General features: G+C 40.4%; 1 protein-coding gene and 1 pseudogene across 4 annotated transcripts in view; both read left to right on the forward strand.

Moving 5' to 3' along the window:
* RUFY3 (RUN and FYVE domain containing 3) overlaps positions 1-7935 on the forward strand; it is a 100249-nt gene extending 92314 nt beyond the window's left edge. For all 4 annotated transcript variants that reach the window (XM_064367710.1, XM_064367724.1, XM_012464432.3 and 1 more), the window contains 3 exons: positions 2562-2589; positions 4030-4098; positions 5886-7935. In XM_064367710.1, the coding sequence (XP_064223780.1) occupies positions 2562-2589; positions 4030-4098; positions 5886-6029 (241 nt within the window). In that variant the 3' untranslated portion in view covers positions 6030-7935. The remainder of the gene's footprint in view (positions 1-2561; positions 2590-4029; positions 4099-5885) is intronic.
* Positions 7936-12174: 4239 nt separating this feature from the next.
* On the forward strand, positions 12175-12268 carry LOC135272179 (small nucleolar RNA U13; annotated as a pseudogene).
* The last annotated feature ends 5423 nt before the right edge of the window (positions 12269-17691 follow it).

Raw genomic sequence — 17691 nt, forward strand, 5'->3', positions numbered from 1 at the left:
GGGTAATCAGGCTGTCCTCCATCTCTTCCCTGATTAATTCCCAAGCTCAAATTATCACTTAAGAGGTTATTTCTCACCTTTACTGAATTGGTATCCCAGGAGAATAAAGTATAAGTCATACATAGCATTTCTTAGCTTAAATATATTTGAGTATGACTTGTTTCTACCTTTGTGCTAAATTTCAAATAAGTGGCCCGGCGCAGTGGCTCACACCTATAATCGCAGCACTTTGGGAGGCCAAGGTGGGTGGATCACCTGAGGTCAGGAGTTTGAGACCATCCTGGCCAACATGGTAAAACCTCGTCTCTACTAAAGATACAAAATTAGTTGGGCCTGGTGGTGCCTGCCTGTAATCCCAACTACTTGGGAGGCCTAGGCAGGAGAATCACTTGAACCCAGGAGGTGGCGGTTGTAGTGAGCCAAAATGGCATCATTGTATTCCAGCCTGGGCAATAAAGTGAGACTCCATTTCAAAAAAAAAAAAAAAAAAAGTTCAAATAAGTACTCTGATTTATCTCTCATCTCATTTTTCTTTTCTCTTGAGAATCTCAAACAGCCTAACTTCATTCCTTTTTCCTAACTCTGTCTAATTTGCTCGCAATGAAGAGCATAGGATAGTTTCAAGGAAGCTGACTTTTTATAGTTATTTTAGCAGGTTAGAAATATGACAAAATATTACATAGTGCCCCTGCATTAAGACATGAAGGAGGGCCAGTTATATGACATTCTGGAAAAGACAAAACTATGAAGACAGTTAAAAAAAAAAAAAATCAGTGGTTTCCGGTGGTTAAGGGAAGGGAGGAGTGAACAGGTGGAACACAGCAGATTTTTAGGGCAGTGGAACTACTCTGTATGATACTGTGATACATGTCATTATATATTTGACCACACCCATAGACTAGACACCACCAAGAGTGAACCTTAATGTAAACCATAGACTCTGGGTGATGATGATGTCAGTATAGGCTCATCAGTTGTAACAAATGGCGCCACTCTGGTGCCACATGTTGATAAAGAGGCTGGGGATGGGGCAGGAGGCATGTGAGAAGTCCCTGCACTTTCTACTCAGTTTTGCTGTGAACCTAACTGCTCTAAACGTAAAGGTCTATTTTAAAAGGTGGAGGAAGAGGTTAGTGATGAGGAATGATACCATAGTGGGGTTTTGAGAGAACTGTACAACTATCCCTAGCCAGGCTTTGTTATCTTAAGAATGAGGTAGTGTGTCATCTGGAACAGAAGTAGCTGCTGGAGAAGAGAAATCACACAGTCCAGTAGTAGGCTAATTATGTAGGTGCTTGGCCTAAGTGCCCCTTTCTTGCCTTAAAGGCCATTCCAAAGTCTTTAATTTTGCTCCCAAAGAGCATAGTTTGATCCAGAGCTAAGCTTAAACTATTGCCCATCTCACATTACAGAATGGCATAAGCAGAGAAGGAAACTAGAAAGGCCAGGAAATTAACCTGGGCTTCCAGGTCCCTTTCAGGGTGAACCTAGTCTCAAACTAAAATCAAGTCATTTACTTGAGCAATCAGGAGTGTCTGTTAAATGGCAACTTCTGACTTAGGTCCTGATAATATAGGACAGTGCTTCCTTATATCTGAATTGTGCTCTGCAACTTAGAATTTGTCTGTTTCACATTCATTATCTCCTTGTGATTTAATATTCCTTATAGAAGTATCTAATGCAACTTTACAGATGAGAAAACTGAAAAGCACAGAGAGGCTAGGTGACTTACCAGGTTGCCTCTGTTTATCCTGTCTCCTATTTTCAAGTCCTTTGGCTCTGCATTACCTATTAGCAATTTCCAGGACTTACTCTGGCCATAGCTGCAATCATTAGACATACCAGGCTTCCTAGGATTATGATGGCAAGGAACATCTGAAAACCTGGTCACCCCATGGTGTATGTCTGGTGATCACAGTGCTACTCAACTGAAAAGAATAGGAACCATTGCAATCTGTGGTGCATTTTCCCTGTAACCGAGAGCGAGCTTTGCTTCGCCTCATTTAGGCTCTAGTCCATGCTGGGAACATCAGAGTTAGCTCAGCTTAGTCTCATGAAGAAGTAGTTCAACTTGAATGGGTTTTCTGGTGGCAGTCTCATTTATTTCCCTTTCTTGGATTAATTTGCTGAAGCTCACATCTTAAGAATATTTGGGACTAATATATAACATGCAATAATGAGTAGATTTCCATAACATCAAATAGAAAAAAAGCTACTAAAGTATATGGCCAGTGTGCCATTGGAGTTTTACATATTGGGAAACATAAATGCTAACTATTTTGATAGGAAAAGGGAAATGTAAAACATAACTTCAAATCTATTTTTAAATGGGAACCCTAATATAATAGGTCAGGGGTCAGATTCTAGTGATAGATTCTAAGCAGCAAAATTTTCCCTCCTTGAAGGTCAAGATTAATAATTATGTTGTTCTTAGTAATATAAAAGATGTACAGTATTTCTTGTTTGAAGAAATGTTTGTATTCGGAGCTTTTTATTGAAATGATATAAATGGAAATACACACAGTTGCTATTTGTCACTATTTTTTACTTCTCCATTGTAGGCTGCAACCCCACCCTGTGGATGAACAGGTAACAGAGCCTCCTGTTTCAAAACATCTTGTATAAATTATGAAGTTGGTTGTACTGTGTCTAGCTAGCAAAAAGGTAGCGTGGGCAGAAGATGAGTGAATACAGTGTGCCATCCTTCTTACAATACCCTCAACAAATATGTATTGCCTGAAGCTCACACAGGAAGTAGCACAGCTTTCAGCAGTTTACTAAGTAAACATCAGTTCTCACTTATTTGAAATTATCCCTGACATAAGACCTAGGAGAGCTCACTTTATATACCTTTCATCTAGTTTTCCCTTACGTAAAATGGAGAGAAAAAAGATGTTTTGATCACTTAGAAATAAGCTAATGATTGTAAAACACTTTGTCAATCTAATAGTATATGAAAGCCCATGAGAAAGACAGTGAATGCTACTATGTCTGAGTCACCCTGTCATTTACCTCTTAGGTTATAAAATAAAATAAATCCTATTGCTTTCCACTCTTTTTTTTTTTTTTTTGGAGATGAGGTCTCACGTTGCCCAAGCTGGGGTGCAGTGGATGATCTCAGCTCACTGCAGCCTTGACTTCCTGAGCTTAGGTGGTCCTCCCACCTCTGCCACCTGAGTAGTTAGGACTACAGGTGCATGTCACCATGCCCACATACCTGGCAAATTTTTTGTATTTTTAGTAGAGATGAGGTTTTGCCATGTTGCCCAGGCTGGACTTAAACTCTTGGGCTCAAGCGATCTGCCCGCCTTGGCCTTCCAAGGTGCTAGGATTGCAGGCGTGAGCTTCCATGCCCTGTACTTGCCATTCTTTCCCCCTCCCCTGCCTTTTTTTTTTGAGACAGTCTTGCTCTGTCACTCAGACTGGAGTGCTGTGGCACAGTCTCAGCTCATTGCAACCTTTGCCTTCCAGGTTCAAGTGATTCCCCTGCCTCAGCCTCCCGAGTAGCTGGGATTACAAGTGCCCATCACCATGTACAGCTATTTTTTCTTTCTTCTATTTTTTTTTTTTTTTTTGTATTTTTAGTAGCGATGGGGTTTTGCCATGTTGGCCAGGCTGGTCTTGAACTCCTAACCTCAGGGTGATCCACCCACCTTGGCCTCTCAAAGTGCTGGGATTACAAGCGTGAGCCACCAGGCCCAACCCCCAGTGTTTTTCATTCTTGATGGTAGAGTGAAACAAGAGGAATGGGATAATTTTAAAACTTTTTACTCTATACTTGCATATGCTTGAATTTCCTGTTTAGAAATAAAGTCATGTTATTTTATTATAAAAATTAAGAGCTGGAAGGATAATAATAAGATTATCTGAGTTGTATTATGGTGGTGAGACTACCTGTTTGTAATTGGTTTTAGTTTCCCGACAGTCTATAGTGTGATTATATTGATATTGTAGCTAAAAAATTGATATTCTGAAAGTACTAATGTTTCTGGCACCAAGGAAAACTAACCAGCTCACTGTGTGGTTTAGGATCAGCTGCTGCTCTCTGAAAAGTCACAGGTGTGTCAGCTATGCCAGGAAGATGGCAGCCTAACAAAGGTAACTGTCAGACATGGACAGGGTTTTCGTAGGGATGCCTACAGCACCCCCAGTCCATCCCCACGAGTAACAGGGACTTTGTCTCATAGAGTGCAGAGTACATGCTCACAGTGCTGGGAGTGAGGTGAAAGCAAAGGGGGCAAGCATTTACTGGGTACCTGTTCTTTTTCAGTCATAGTAATTGATGTCAGTAAGTTCCCATTAAAATAAACATAAATAACTATGTAATTTAAAACAAATAAGCAGATAGAAATGTATAAGTAAATATTGAGTGCCTGCTGTGTAGAATGTGCTGGGAAAGAGTAATGAACAAAGTAGACCAAGTCTGTTCTTGTCAAGCTTATGTCCTTCGTAGCTGTCATTTTACAGATGAAGAACGTTGAACATCTAATGCTAAGTCCATTTCCCAAAATTACTCAAGTCATAGGTGGTGAAACCCAGCTTCCAACCTAGCTTTAGCTCCAAAGTCTGCAGTCCTTTCAGCACTGTATCCTGCTTAGAACAGGATATGAGCTCTTCCCGCTAGACCACTTGATTTCTGCTCCCCCAATCCTCAAGGGTGTCATCTGCCTGAGCACCTTCCCAGTTTGTTATCCTAGAGCAGGCAGAGTGAAGGAAGTATTCAGAAAGAACCAGTGGCCCTGATAGCTGGAACTGCGTCTTGTCCACGGTAGAATCCCCCAGCATCTAATATGGTACCCAATCCATAGTGGTCAAGTGGTCAAAAAAAGTTATGTACAAATGAGTGTATGAAACACATACTTGGAAGAGATACAGCAAGCAGGCTCAAATTCTGGATCACAACCTGCATAGCACCATTTGTGATCATGCCGAATTTTAACAAGTGAAATTATAGTACGACCTAGTCTTAAATTCACAGAATCAGATAACAGATGAACTGCCCTTATGGAAGATATAATTATAGAAATATGTTACAAAATAGAAGAAACTGTTAATTCTGGCTTTCATCTTCTAAGCTATGCAGCACTAACTTCTGTATGTCAGACAAAAATTCTCAGGCTTTCAAATAAAAGCAACCCCCTACTCCTCTCACCCTCAGGAAGATGAATTATTTGAGATGAAGTTAGTACTTCATGGGAGAAATTATTCTTCACAGCTCTTTATATGGGACCCTTGGAGCTTTGTGTATACCACCCTATCACAGCCTTACCACTGACACCACTATAGTGACGTCTTGCTCTTCCAGTGCTTGACTATTGAAGATTCAAAATGTTTAGGAGAGCAAAACAATTTTCCTATGAACAAGATGCAGGAAGCTGTGCTCCTGCTGCACTGATAACTGAAAGGATGTTCTTACAGAGCATCAAAGATCACGGGAAAGCATTAAGCATATCCATGTATTAGGAATTAGACTTTCAGTTCATACTCAGAACATTTTTTAATCCTAGCCTGTTCACCCAATCCATCGTTCATCACTGCCTTACTTGGAGTATGCTCAGGTATTTGCAAACTAATTTTAAAACTAACCTACCTAAAAGGGAGTATGGGGAACCGACGTGTGAAGTATATTCCAAAGATGAATGATTTGTATGTTATCCATTTTTATTTTAACTCTATGGTACTTCTTCTTTTCATTTAATCTAAAAACTAGACGGTGAACTTCTTTGTAGACTGGGTCTGTGTTCAAATACTGTCTGGCATGTAGTAAACATCCAGTCAGTGTTTGATTAGGCATTGAGCACTTACCATAGTTGGCTTTTTATATCCCATGAATCCTTATGCCTTGCTCCTCTTCTATTCCCCACCTCACCTCCTTCTCCTCATAGAATGTGTGTAAGAACTGCAGAGGAACCTTCTGTGATGCCTGTTCAACAAATGAACTGCCTCTTCCTTCAAGTATCAAGCCTGAGCGAGTTTGCAATCCCTGTCATGAGCATCTGATAAAGCAATATTCCACCAGCCCATCATAAGACTGAAGGCCAAGACCTGGACCAGAACGTTTATGCAGGCTCTTCTCTATCTGTGTTTCAGCTGTCAGGATCTCCTAGAGCCCAGTCCTTAGAGTCAACTAAAGAGTTGATAGGAATTAACTAGGTCCGGGGAGAAAAGGCAGTGGTTCCTGGAAATTTTGCTCGTTTTCCCTAATGACTGTATGAATAAAAGTTAACTCACTTGAGCCTTTCTCTTCTAAATCTAAACAACCTGACATTGAAGGTTTGCTTTATAGCATATCTTTGGAAGGGCAATTCATTGTTATGATTAGTGATAACGCTGGGGTGGATTTAACAGAAGAGAGAGTCTAGGCAGATAAAAATAAAAAGGAAAACGAACATCTTCTTCTATTACATTTGCAGAATAGATGCCGAGATCAAAATGACAGATGTTACATATATTCCCAGGTGCTGTTAGACATAAACATTGTTTCCTCTTCACCCCTACTACCTACCTCTGAAAGTATCTCTACCAAACTGTGAAGCCAGTCTCAGGGAAAAGAAATTAAAGAGTAATATAAATTCTGAATGTATTGAAAACAATATTGTAATATAACATAATTTCAGGACCAGAATTTTCTGGTCTTTACCTACAAGGATTTTTATTATCAAAAAACATTTGTTTTTCTACTTAGTGACTTCAAAGTAAATAAACTGCCCTTTTCAGAATCTTTCACAAAACAAGCCAGCTCTTCCCCATTCCCTCTGTCTTCTTCTCAGAGTCATAATGGAAATTGTAAGGAGTTTTAAAAATAGGATTTGACTTTTGCAAATAGAAGCTATTGATTAAAGCAAAGTCAAATATAGAGTAAAACAAGTTTAATTTGTTTTCTTGAGACAGGGTCTTGCTCTGTTGCCCAAGCTGGAGTGCAGTGGTGCAATCACAGCTCACTGAATCCCTGACCTCCTGGGCCTCAAGCAATCTTCCCACCTCAGCCTCCCAAGTAGCCAGGACTGGCATTTTTTTTGTTGTTGTTTTTGTTTAAGCGGTAGGGTCTCATTGGTTGTTCAGGCTGGTCTCAAACTCCTGGGCTCAAGCAGTCCTCCCGCCTTGGCATCCAAACTGCTGAGATTATAGGCATGAGCCACCACACCTGGCCAAGTTTAATTTGTTGATGGCTAAGGACAGTTAGTTAGCTCGGAATACTTACTGTTTTTGAATATGGAATTCCTCATTCTGAGTCATGAATCAGAGCTGATAGATGCTTTCTTGGAAAGGGCAATACAGTCATCCCCTAGTATCCATGGGGGATTGGTTCCAGGAATCCCACTGGATATCAAAATCCATGGTGTTCAAATTCTATTGTATAATATGGTCATATGGTATTTGCATATAACCTACATACATCTTCCTGTGTACTTTAAATCATCTGAAGATTACTTATACTTAATAAAATACCTACACATCATTTCATTTGCATGGATTCAACATAGGGCTTGGTGTCCGACAAATTCAAGTTTTGCTTTTTTGGAACTTTGTGGATTTTTTTTTTCCTGAATATTTTTGATTGGCAGTTTGTTGAATCCATGGATGCAGAACCTGTGGATATGGAGGGCTGACTGTATTCATACATCTGAGTAACAAACTCTTTGGAGGAAAAGAGGGAAGTATATTGAGCAAGAGAAGGAAAGAAACATCATTATATATTATTTTGATTCTGTTACATGTGTCTATAGATTGTTTGATTTTAATTAAGACCTAAGAAGATGATATGATTCTATGACTGGTTTAGAATTCTGGGGTGGAAACATCTTGGAACCATGTTATTTAATAAATTCTGTCTCCTGGAAGGGGTTACAACCTGGGAAAGAGTTGTTATTCCAAAAGTCGCCTGTTACTTGGTGAAGCTTAAGAGTTCTAGGGAAAAATAAAATCTTAAGTCAAGCCTAGTTTGTTGATTGTCTTTTTTTCCCTTAAATAACATTTGTTTTTTGAGAGTCTTAACTCTCCTTATTTTTTGGCCACCTACATGAGCTAGCACTCTCTTACGTGCTATACATAATGTGAGGGACAAAAATAGACTAAAGGAGTGTTGCCCTAAATAAGCAAAAGTTATTTTAGAATTAATTTTAAATTAAATTGAAAAGAGACAGCTTTGTAACACAATATAATGAATATTAGTCACTTGAGATTTTACTCAGAATTACACATATTTAGCCTTTAATTTTTTTTTTTTTTTTTTCTTCTACAGAGTCTCTCTCTCACCCAGGCTGGAGTGCAGTGGTACAATCTTTGCTCACTACAACCTCTGCCTCCTGGGTTCAAGCAGTTCTCTGCCTCAGCCTCCCGAGTATCTGGGATTACAGGCGGGTGCCACCATACCTGGCTTTTTTTTTTTTTTTTTTTTTTTTTTTGTAGAGATGGGGTTTCACCATCTTGGCCAGGCTGGTCTCGAACTCCTGACCTCGTGATCCACGTACCTCGGCCTCCCACTGCGCCCAGTGGTGGCTCGCACCTGTAATCCGAGCACTTTGGGAGGCTGAGACAGGAGAATTGCTTGAAGCCAGGAGGCAGAGGTTGCAGTGAGCCAAGATCGTCCCACTGCACTCCATCCTGGGCAACAGAGTGAGACTCCATCTCAAAAAAAAAAAAAAAGATTGTATACAACGTCCCAAATATCTGTAGTTATTAGTGCAGCCTCCCATAAAAGTATGGGGACCAAGTCATGAATACCTTGACTTAATGATATGCCTATCTATCTTCCTTTAAAATTGTGCTTTTCACCATTTACAATAGCATAAACTGAACTAAAGAGCCAAAAGACTTGAACATTGAAAACCAAAATGTTGCCATACAAAATTAAGACATAAAAGTATCACATGTTCAGCCAGCCACTGTGGCTCACCCTGTAATCCCAGCCTTTGGGAGGCCAAGAAGGGTGGATCACCTGAGGTCGAGTTCAAGACCAGCCTGATCAACATGACAAAACCCTGTCTCTACTAAAAATATAAAAATTAGCCAGGCATGGTGGTGATGAGGCAGGAGAATCACTTGAACCCAGGAGGAAGACGTTGCAGTGAGCCAAGATTGCACCACTGCACTCCAGCCTGGGTGACAGAGTGAGACTCTTGTCTTAAAAAAAAAAGAAGTGTTCATAGATTCAAAAACTTAATATTGTTAAGATGTCAATACTACCCAAAGTAATCTACAGATTCAATACAGTCCCAGTGAAAATCCCAACATTCTGCAAAAATAGAAAAATCTATCCTAAAATTCATACACAATCTCAAGAGACCCCCAAATAGTCCAAATAATCTTGAAGAACAAAGTTGGCCAGGCACAGTGGCCTATGCCTGTAATCCTTGCACTTTGGGAGGCCAGGGCGGGCAGATCATGAGGTCAGGAGATCGAGACCATCCTGGCTGACACAGTGAAACCCCATCTCTTCTAAAAATAACAAAAAATTAGCCAGGCGTGGTGACACACACCTGTAGTCCCAGCTACTTGGGGAGGCTGAGGCAGGAGAATCGCTTGAACCCAGGAGGCAGAGGTTGCAGTGAGCCACGATCGCACCACTGCACTCCAGTCTGAGCGACAGAGCGAGACTCTGTCTCAAAAATGAAAAAAAAGGAACAAAGTTGGAGGTCTTACACTCCCTGATCTCAACATTTAATACAAAACCACAGTAACAAAAACAGTATGATACTGGCATAAATTTTGGCATATAAACCAATGGAATAGAATCACAAGCCTAGAAATAAACCTTTACATATATGGTCAGATGATTTTTGATAAGGGTCCCAAGACCATTCAGTGGAGAAAAGATCATCTTTTCAACAAATGGTGTTGGGAAAATTGGATCTCTACATACCAAAAAAAAAAAAAAAAAAAAAAAAAAAAAAACACAAGTTGAACCCTTACACGATATACAAATATTAACTTAAAATGCATAAAAGATAACTAGCTCCATCCACCAAGATTGGGAGAAAAAAGAGAGCTAGAATTATCAAACTCTTTTAAAAAAGAAACAATTACTGGCCGGGTGTGAGGGCTCAGGCCTGTAATCTCAGCACTTTGGGAGGCCGAGGCAGGTGTATCACCTGAGGTCAGGAGTTCAAGACCATCCTGGCCAACATGGTGAAACCCTGTCTCTACTAAAAATATAAAACTTCACCAGGCGAGGTGGTGGGGCACCTGTATTCTCAGCTATTCAGGGGGCTGAGGCAGGAGAATTGAGTGAACCTGGGAGGCAGAGGTTGAAGTGAGTCCAGCCTGGGTGACAGAGCAAGACCCCGTCTCAAAAAAAAAAAAGAAAAGCTTCAAGACATTGTATTTGGCAGTAATTTCTTGGGTATGACCAAAAGCACAGTCAATGAAAGAAAAAAAAATAGATTGGACTCCAGTAAAATTAAAAATTTGTGCATCAAGGGACACTACCAGAAGAATGAAAAGGAATGGGAGAAAACTGCAAATAAATCCTGGCTGGGCGCGGTGGCTCACACCTGTAATCCTAGCACTTTGGGAGGCCAAGGCAGGCAGATCACCTGAGATGAGGAGTTCAAGACCAGCCTGACCAACATGGCAAAACCTGTCTCTACTAAAAATGCAAAAAAAAAAAAAAAAGCCCAGCATGGTGGTGAGTGCCTGTAATCCCAACTACTCAGGAGGCTGAGGCAGGAGAATCGCTTGAACCTGGGAGGCGGAGGTTGCAGTGACCTGAGATTGCACAATTGCAATCCTGCCTAAGCGACAGAGCAAGGCTCCGTCTCAAAAGAAAAAGAACTCCTGCAACAATTTTAAAAAAAAGCCTGAAAAAATGAGCAACGTACTTGAATAGACATGTCTTGCAAAAAGATATACAATTATCCAATAAGTACATGAAAAGCTCAAAATCAGTAATCATTGGGGAAGTGTACAGACTAAAACCACAATGAGATACCACTTTATATCTATTAAGGTGGCTATTATCAAAAAAGCACAACAAGTGTTGACCAGGAAATAGAGAAAATGGAATTCATGTACACAGTTGATTGGAATGTAAAATGGTACAGCAGTATAGTGATTTAAAAAAATTACCATATGATCCAACAAATCCATTTCTGGGTATATACCTAAAAAATTGAAAGCAGGAACTTCAACAGATATTTGTACACCTGTGTTTCCAGCCCTTTTATTCAAAATAGCCAAAAGGTAGAGACAACCCTAGTGTCCATCAATAGATGAATGGGTAAACAAAAGTTGGTGTATGCATACAATGGAATATTATTCAGCTTTAAAAACAATGACACAGGCAGCCAGGTGTGGTGGCTCACGCCTATGATCCCAGCACTTTGGGAGGCGGAGGCGGGCCAATCACCTGAGGTAGAGAGTTCCAGACCAGCCTGACCAACATGGAGAAACCCCCTCTCTACTGAAAATACAAAAATCTTAGCCGGGTGTGGTGGTGCATGCCTGTAATCCTAGCTATTTGGGAGGCTGAGGCAGGAGAATCACTTAAACCCGGGAGGCAGAGTGTGTGGTGAGCTGAGATCATGCCACTGCACTCCAGCCTGGGCAACAAGAGCAAAACTCCGTTTCAAAAAAAAAAAAAAAAAAACCTGACACATGCTACAATATAAATTAACCTTAAGGACACAGTAAGTGAAATAAGCCAGTCGTACATAGGACAAATATTGTTTGACTCCACTTATACCAAGTACCTAGAATAGTCAAAAGCATAAAGACAGAAAGTAAAATGATGGTTCCCAGGGGCTTAAGGAAAAGCAGAATGGGGAGTCAGTGTTTAATAGGTACAGTTTGTGTTGGGGGAAGATGAAAGATTCTGGTGACAGATGGCGGTTATGGTTGCCCAGCAATGTGAATGCACTTAATGCCACAGAAATGTATGCCTAAAAATGGAAGAAAAAAACTTGCAAGGTTTTTGTATATTTTATCAGTTTTTAAAAATTGTGCTTTCCAGCAACCTGGCAAACACTATCTTGGCCAGGTGATCAAAATTGGTATCAATATCATCAGTGATAAGTCATATTAAGAACATGTACCCTTGATGTGATGAGAATGCCCCTTTGTGCTCTTCCTCCCAAGACCAGAAGGAAAGCAATCAGAAAACCTCACTTAATGGACATGTTACAAAACCAACTAGTACTCCTTAAAACTGTCATGGTCATCAAAAACAAGTCTGAGATCCTTCCGTAGTTCATGACTGGCTTTCACACTTCTGTGTGAGATGTGCTTCCTTTACACCTTGTTAAAACATCAGCACATTACCCATCTGATGTGAAAAAAAATCAAAACGCTGAGAATCTGAAGTCATTAAAAACAGAAACCTCTTAGGTGGCTAAAGGGACATCACTGAATGTAATTGTGGGATCCTGGAATGAAAAGAATATTAGGAAAAAAACTAAAGATTTGAACTGTGGGATTTAGTTAATAGTAATGTACCAAAGTTGGGTTCCTTAGTTGTGACAAATATCTTGTAGTAAGATAGCAACAGTAGGTGTACAGGTGGGTGAGGTGTATACAGGGACTCTGTACTATTTTTGCAATGTCTGTGTAAATCTAAAACTATTCTAAAATAAAATTTATATATGAAAAAAATGTGCTTTCATACCCAAAGCAAGCATAAGTCTAACCTAATAGAACCTGACTGAACTCATCAACGCAGTTCAAGTGCTTATTTCTTTCCAAATAGACTCCAAGCTTTTAAGGTTGATAAGCAGATTGGAACTGTGAGAAAGTCTTTAGTTCATTCACTATTTGTAAGTCAAATTATAAAAACATATAATGAAACTCTTAAAGAAGATTTAACCATTCTGTGAAAGGAGGCTGTCCACTACAGTCTCATTTCAGCTTTGTTCACCAAAAAATGGGGGCCCTTTCTAAATAATTATATTTCAGTAGTTAAGTGGTCCTGTTTTGATTTACAGTAAAACTTCTTTCAAATTAACTTAGCCTATTATTCAAAATGTTCTCCCAAATCAAATCTTAATCATTCTTAGACATTAGCTGGTTTGAGAACTGTCATTGATGACTGAGGTCTCCCATGCTGAGGACAGGTTAATTTTGATGTTAACACTACTTTGGTATAAAGATTTTGTTAAGCATGTCAGTTAATACACCAAATCAGAAACCATGCTATCTAACGAGCACAATTTCTATACCTAGAATAAGTGGCACAAACTTTAGTCAGTGAATTGTCTTGAAATGTAAAATTAATTTAAAAATAGAACCTGTAGGCTGGGAGTGGTGGCTCACACCTGTAATCCCAGTACTTTGGGAGGCCAAGGTGGGCAGATCACTTGAGGCCAGGAGCTCGAGATCAGCCTGGTCAACATAGTGAAACTCTGTCCCTACCAAAAACACAAAAATTAGCTGGGGGTGGTAATGCACATCTGTAATCCCAGCTACTCAGGAGGCTGAGACAGGAGAATCACTTGAACCAGGGAGGCGAAGGTTACAGTGAGTCAAGATTGCACCACTGCACTCCAACCTGGGCAACAGAGTGAGACCATGTCTTTAAAAAAAAAAAGAACCAGCAAGCAGTTGTAAGCATCACTGAGGATATCAGATCCCTAAGACTTAATAATTATGCATGGTAAAGAAGAGGTAACTCAGGCTTCCAAAGGGCAAGGGCAAGCAGAATGAAAAAGCTGCACAAGTCTCCAGGAAGCAGTAATGACTTAGCATTCTGGAGTGCTGCTTTATGGCACAAAAGTATCATTCAGGGAGCGAGCTAGCAGAAGTTAAAGAAAAGAAAAAATAAAGTATAATTCATATTCAACTACAACATCTATCACAAATACTATGTTCTTCTAGCATATTACTTGTATTCCCCAATTTACTTTTTTTTTTCTTTTTTTTTTTTTTTGGACAGGGTCTTGATGTCACCCAGGCTGCATGCAGTGCAGTGGCGTAATCAGTGTGATCTCAGCTTCCACTTTCCAGGCTCCAGTGTTACTCCCACCTCAGCCTCCCCAGTAGCTAGGACTACAGGCGTGAGCCACCATGGCCAGCTAGTTTTTGCATATTTGTTAGAGATGGGTTTCACCATGTTGCCCAGGCTGGTCTCAAACTTCTAAGCTCAGATGATCCACCTGCCTCAGCCTCCCAAAGTGCTAGAATTACAGGTGTGAGCCACGGTGCTTGGCCCCATCTTGCTTACTTGAGGAGGCAAGAAATGAATGAATGAATAGCCAGTCCATCAGAAACTGTAAATAACTTAGTCTCCCTAACTTTTGGTCTTTATTCCCAAACATCTGCCATCTTCTGTCAAGCAGCAGAAGGAAAGGTTCAGAACCTCTTTATTTCCATTATAACCAGTTATGTTTTCAAATCACAAGTCTTTGGATAAACCTGCTAGGTTCTGCCTGTGCGTTTCAAATTAAGATTCTTAAACATATCTTGGCCTTCAATGAGTCCATGCACATTCTAGAGTCTACTTTGTTTATACACCTTCATGCTTTATCCCAAGGTGCTTTCAGAACCATTCACTGAGATGTTCTAATGTTAACATAAAACCTAGAAACTCTAAAGGGAGAGCTGTAAGACTTCAGCCATGTAAAAATAATTTCTGCCATGATGAGCAAACAGAGGAGAAACTGAGGGTAAAACACATTTAAAGTTCACTATAGGAACAAAATGCTCCTGCAGATTAGTTAAAAGACCAAAGCCAATAGAAAAGCAGTTACTAAACAGTATCACACAACGGCAATCAGCCAAATTCAGATTATGGAAACCTACAGGGGAATCTTATTTCTTTAGCAAATGAAAAAAATAAATGGATGGCAAAACATCCCGAGTAAGAGAAGAAACAGACATTTCGACGTCACTAAAGATATCCGAATGGCTAGTAAGTGTATGAAAAAGTACTATTCATTGTCAGGGAAAGCAAATTAAAACCAGAAGATACAACTACAGACACAATTGCTAAAATTATAGACCTGACAACAGCAAATGATAAGGAGGTGGGAACTCTGGGAATGTAAAACAGGATAACCATTTAGGAAAGTCTATCACCTTCTAGTAAAATTTAAAATACTTCAACTCAGGATATTCTCACTCCTAAATGCTTATCCAAATTATATTAAAATGTAGGTTCACAAAAAGGTTGTACAACATGTTCATATCAACTTTATTCATGATAGCCCCAAACTAGAAACAGCCCATTGTTCATCAGTCGTTCACCTAACAGGTGAAACGTTAAAATGTGGCATATTCAAACACAGAATACTGCTCAGCCATAAAAAGGAATGAAGCTTAAACACACAGATGAATATCCAAACATGCTGAGTAAAATGAAATTACAAAATACATCCTGTATGAATGAGTTCAGTATATGAAGTTCTAGAATAGGCAAAATAAACCTACAGTGAACAAAATCCTAACAGTAGCTGCCAGGGGAGGGAAGAAGGGACAGGAGAGAGAGGTGCAGGAATTGACTAGGTGGAAAAATTCAGATGTAATACAAATGCTCCAAACTTAGGGGTTTGGGTTACACGCTTTTACATCAAAACTCATCAAATGAGGCTGGGTGCAGCGGCTCATACCTGTAATCCCAGCACTCTGGGAGGCATACGCAGGACAATCACTTGATGTCAGGAGTTTGAGACCAGCCTGGCCAACATGGCAAAATCCTATCTCGAATAAAAATACAAAATTAGAGCCAGGCGCAGTGGCTCACGCCTGTAATCCCAGCACTTTGAGAGGCTGAGGCGGGTGGATCACACGGTCAGGAGTCCGAGACCAACCTGCTCAATATGGTGAAACACCCCCCTTAATAAAAAATACAAACATTAGCCAGGCATGGTGGCAGGCGCCTGTCGTCCCAGCTACTAGGGAGGCTGAGGCAGGAGAATGGCTGGAACCTGGGAGGCAGAGGTTGTAGTCAGCCAAAATCAAGCCACTGCACTCCAGCTTGGGCGACAGAGCGACTTCATTTAAAAAAAAAATACAAAAAATTAGCTGGGCATGGTGGCGGGCATAATCCCATCTACTCTGAAGGTGGGAGAATCCCTTGAGCCTAGGAGGTGGAGGTGGCAGTGAGCCAAGACCAGGCCACTGAACTCTAGCCTGGGCGATACAGCAAGACTTCATCTCAAAAAAAGTTAAAAACAAAAACAAAAAAAAACAAACTCATCAAATGATACACTTAACATTTATTCACCTTACTGCAAATTTCCTTCAAAAAACTCCAGCAACGGCTGGGTGCGGTGGCTCACACCTGTAACCCCAGCACTTTGGGAGGCCGAGGCAGGCAAGTCAATGGAAGCCAAGAGTTCGAGACCAACCTGGCCAACATGGCAAAACCCCATCTCTACTAAAAGTACAAAAATTAGCCAGGCGTGGTGGTGCACATCTGTAACCCCAGCTACAAGGGAAGCTGAGTCATGAAAATTGCTTGAACCTGGGAGGCAGAGGTTGTAGTGAGCAGAGATCATGCCACTGCACTCCAGCCTGGGTGACAAAGCAACTGTCTCAAAAACAAAAAACAAAAACAAAAAACTCCAATGACACGTATGCTGAAAGGATTAAAAGTAAGAAATGTCTATAACTTACTTAGACATGCATATAGAAAAAAAGATGAGCCTGCAGGAGACAGGTATGTGACAAAGCATGGCAAAATGCTACTTGTAGAATCTAAGGGATGAGTATTGGCATCACCTTCTCTGCATGCTTGAAATTTTTTATATAAAAATGTTGCAGGTAAAATTACATGTATGACCCAATTGCAATGTATGGACTGTTTGGATGCTGATTCAAATATACTTTTAAAAAAATAACATTTCAAATCATAGATAATTGGTGACAACAAATTATTACTATTAGGAATAATTTTAAATTTTTTTAGAGCTGCATGATGAAATATTTACATATGAAATATTGTCTAGATTTGCTTTAAAATTGAAAAGTGGACTTGAACTAGAGACGAAACAGGACTGACCACAAGTTGATCATTGATGGTTATATAGGTTTATTATTCTATTTCTGTATGTTTGAAATGTCCTATAATAAAGGGTTTTGTGTGTGTGTGTGTTTTTTTTTTTTAAAGAAAAACGAGAAAGGAATATGAAGACAGTTCATAGAAAAGAAAATCCAAGTCAGGTGCAGTGGCTCACATCTGTAATCCCAGCACTTTTGGGAATCTGAGGTGAGCAGACTACTTTGAGTCCAGGAGTTTGAGACCAGCCTGGGCAACATGGCAAAATCCCGTCTCCACAAAAAAAAAAAAAAAAAAAAAAAAGCCAGGTGTGATGGTATATACCTGTGGTGCCAGTTATTGGGGAGGCTGAGGTGAAAGCATCACTGGGGCACAGGAGGTGGAGGTTGCAGTGAGCCATGATTGCACCCCTACATTCCAGCCTGGGCAACAGAGTGAGACCCTATTGCAGTATTGGGATGCAAGATTAAAATAATTTATCAAGACAAAAGTATGCCAAATTGCAGGGTCTTTATTGCCGGTGACCACGGAGGACTCACGTCTCTCAAATCCGCGGCCCCAAAGGGAGGGTGCAAAGTCTTTTTATACCCAAAAAGCCACCTTGGGAGTGGGGGGACGAACGGGGAGGGGGATCAACGGGCTTCAGACATTCTGAGGGCTGGTGGATTCTGTAAATTACCTCCTGGGCAGGGATGGGGGTGGGGGCCTCCGGACATTCCAAGGGCTCAGGGGCTTACTGTCACTCTAATTGCTACATAAATGAT

Source organism: Aotus nancymaae, unplaced genomic scaffold (assembly GCF_030222135.1).
Source record: "Aotus nancymaae isolate 86718 unplaced genomic scaffold, 86718_ANA_hifiasm-v0.15.2.pri h1tg000006l, whole genome shotgun sequence".
Lineage (NCBI taxonomy): Eukaryota > Metazoa > Chordata > Mammalia > Primates > Aotidae > Aotus > Aotus nancymaae.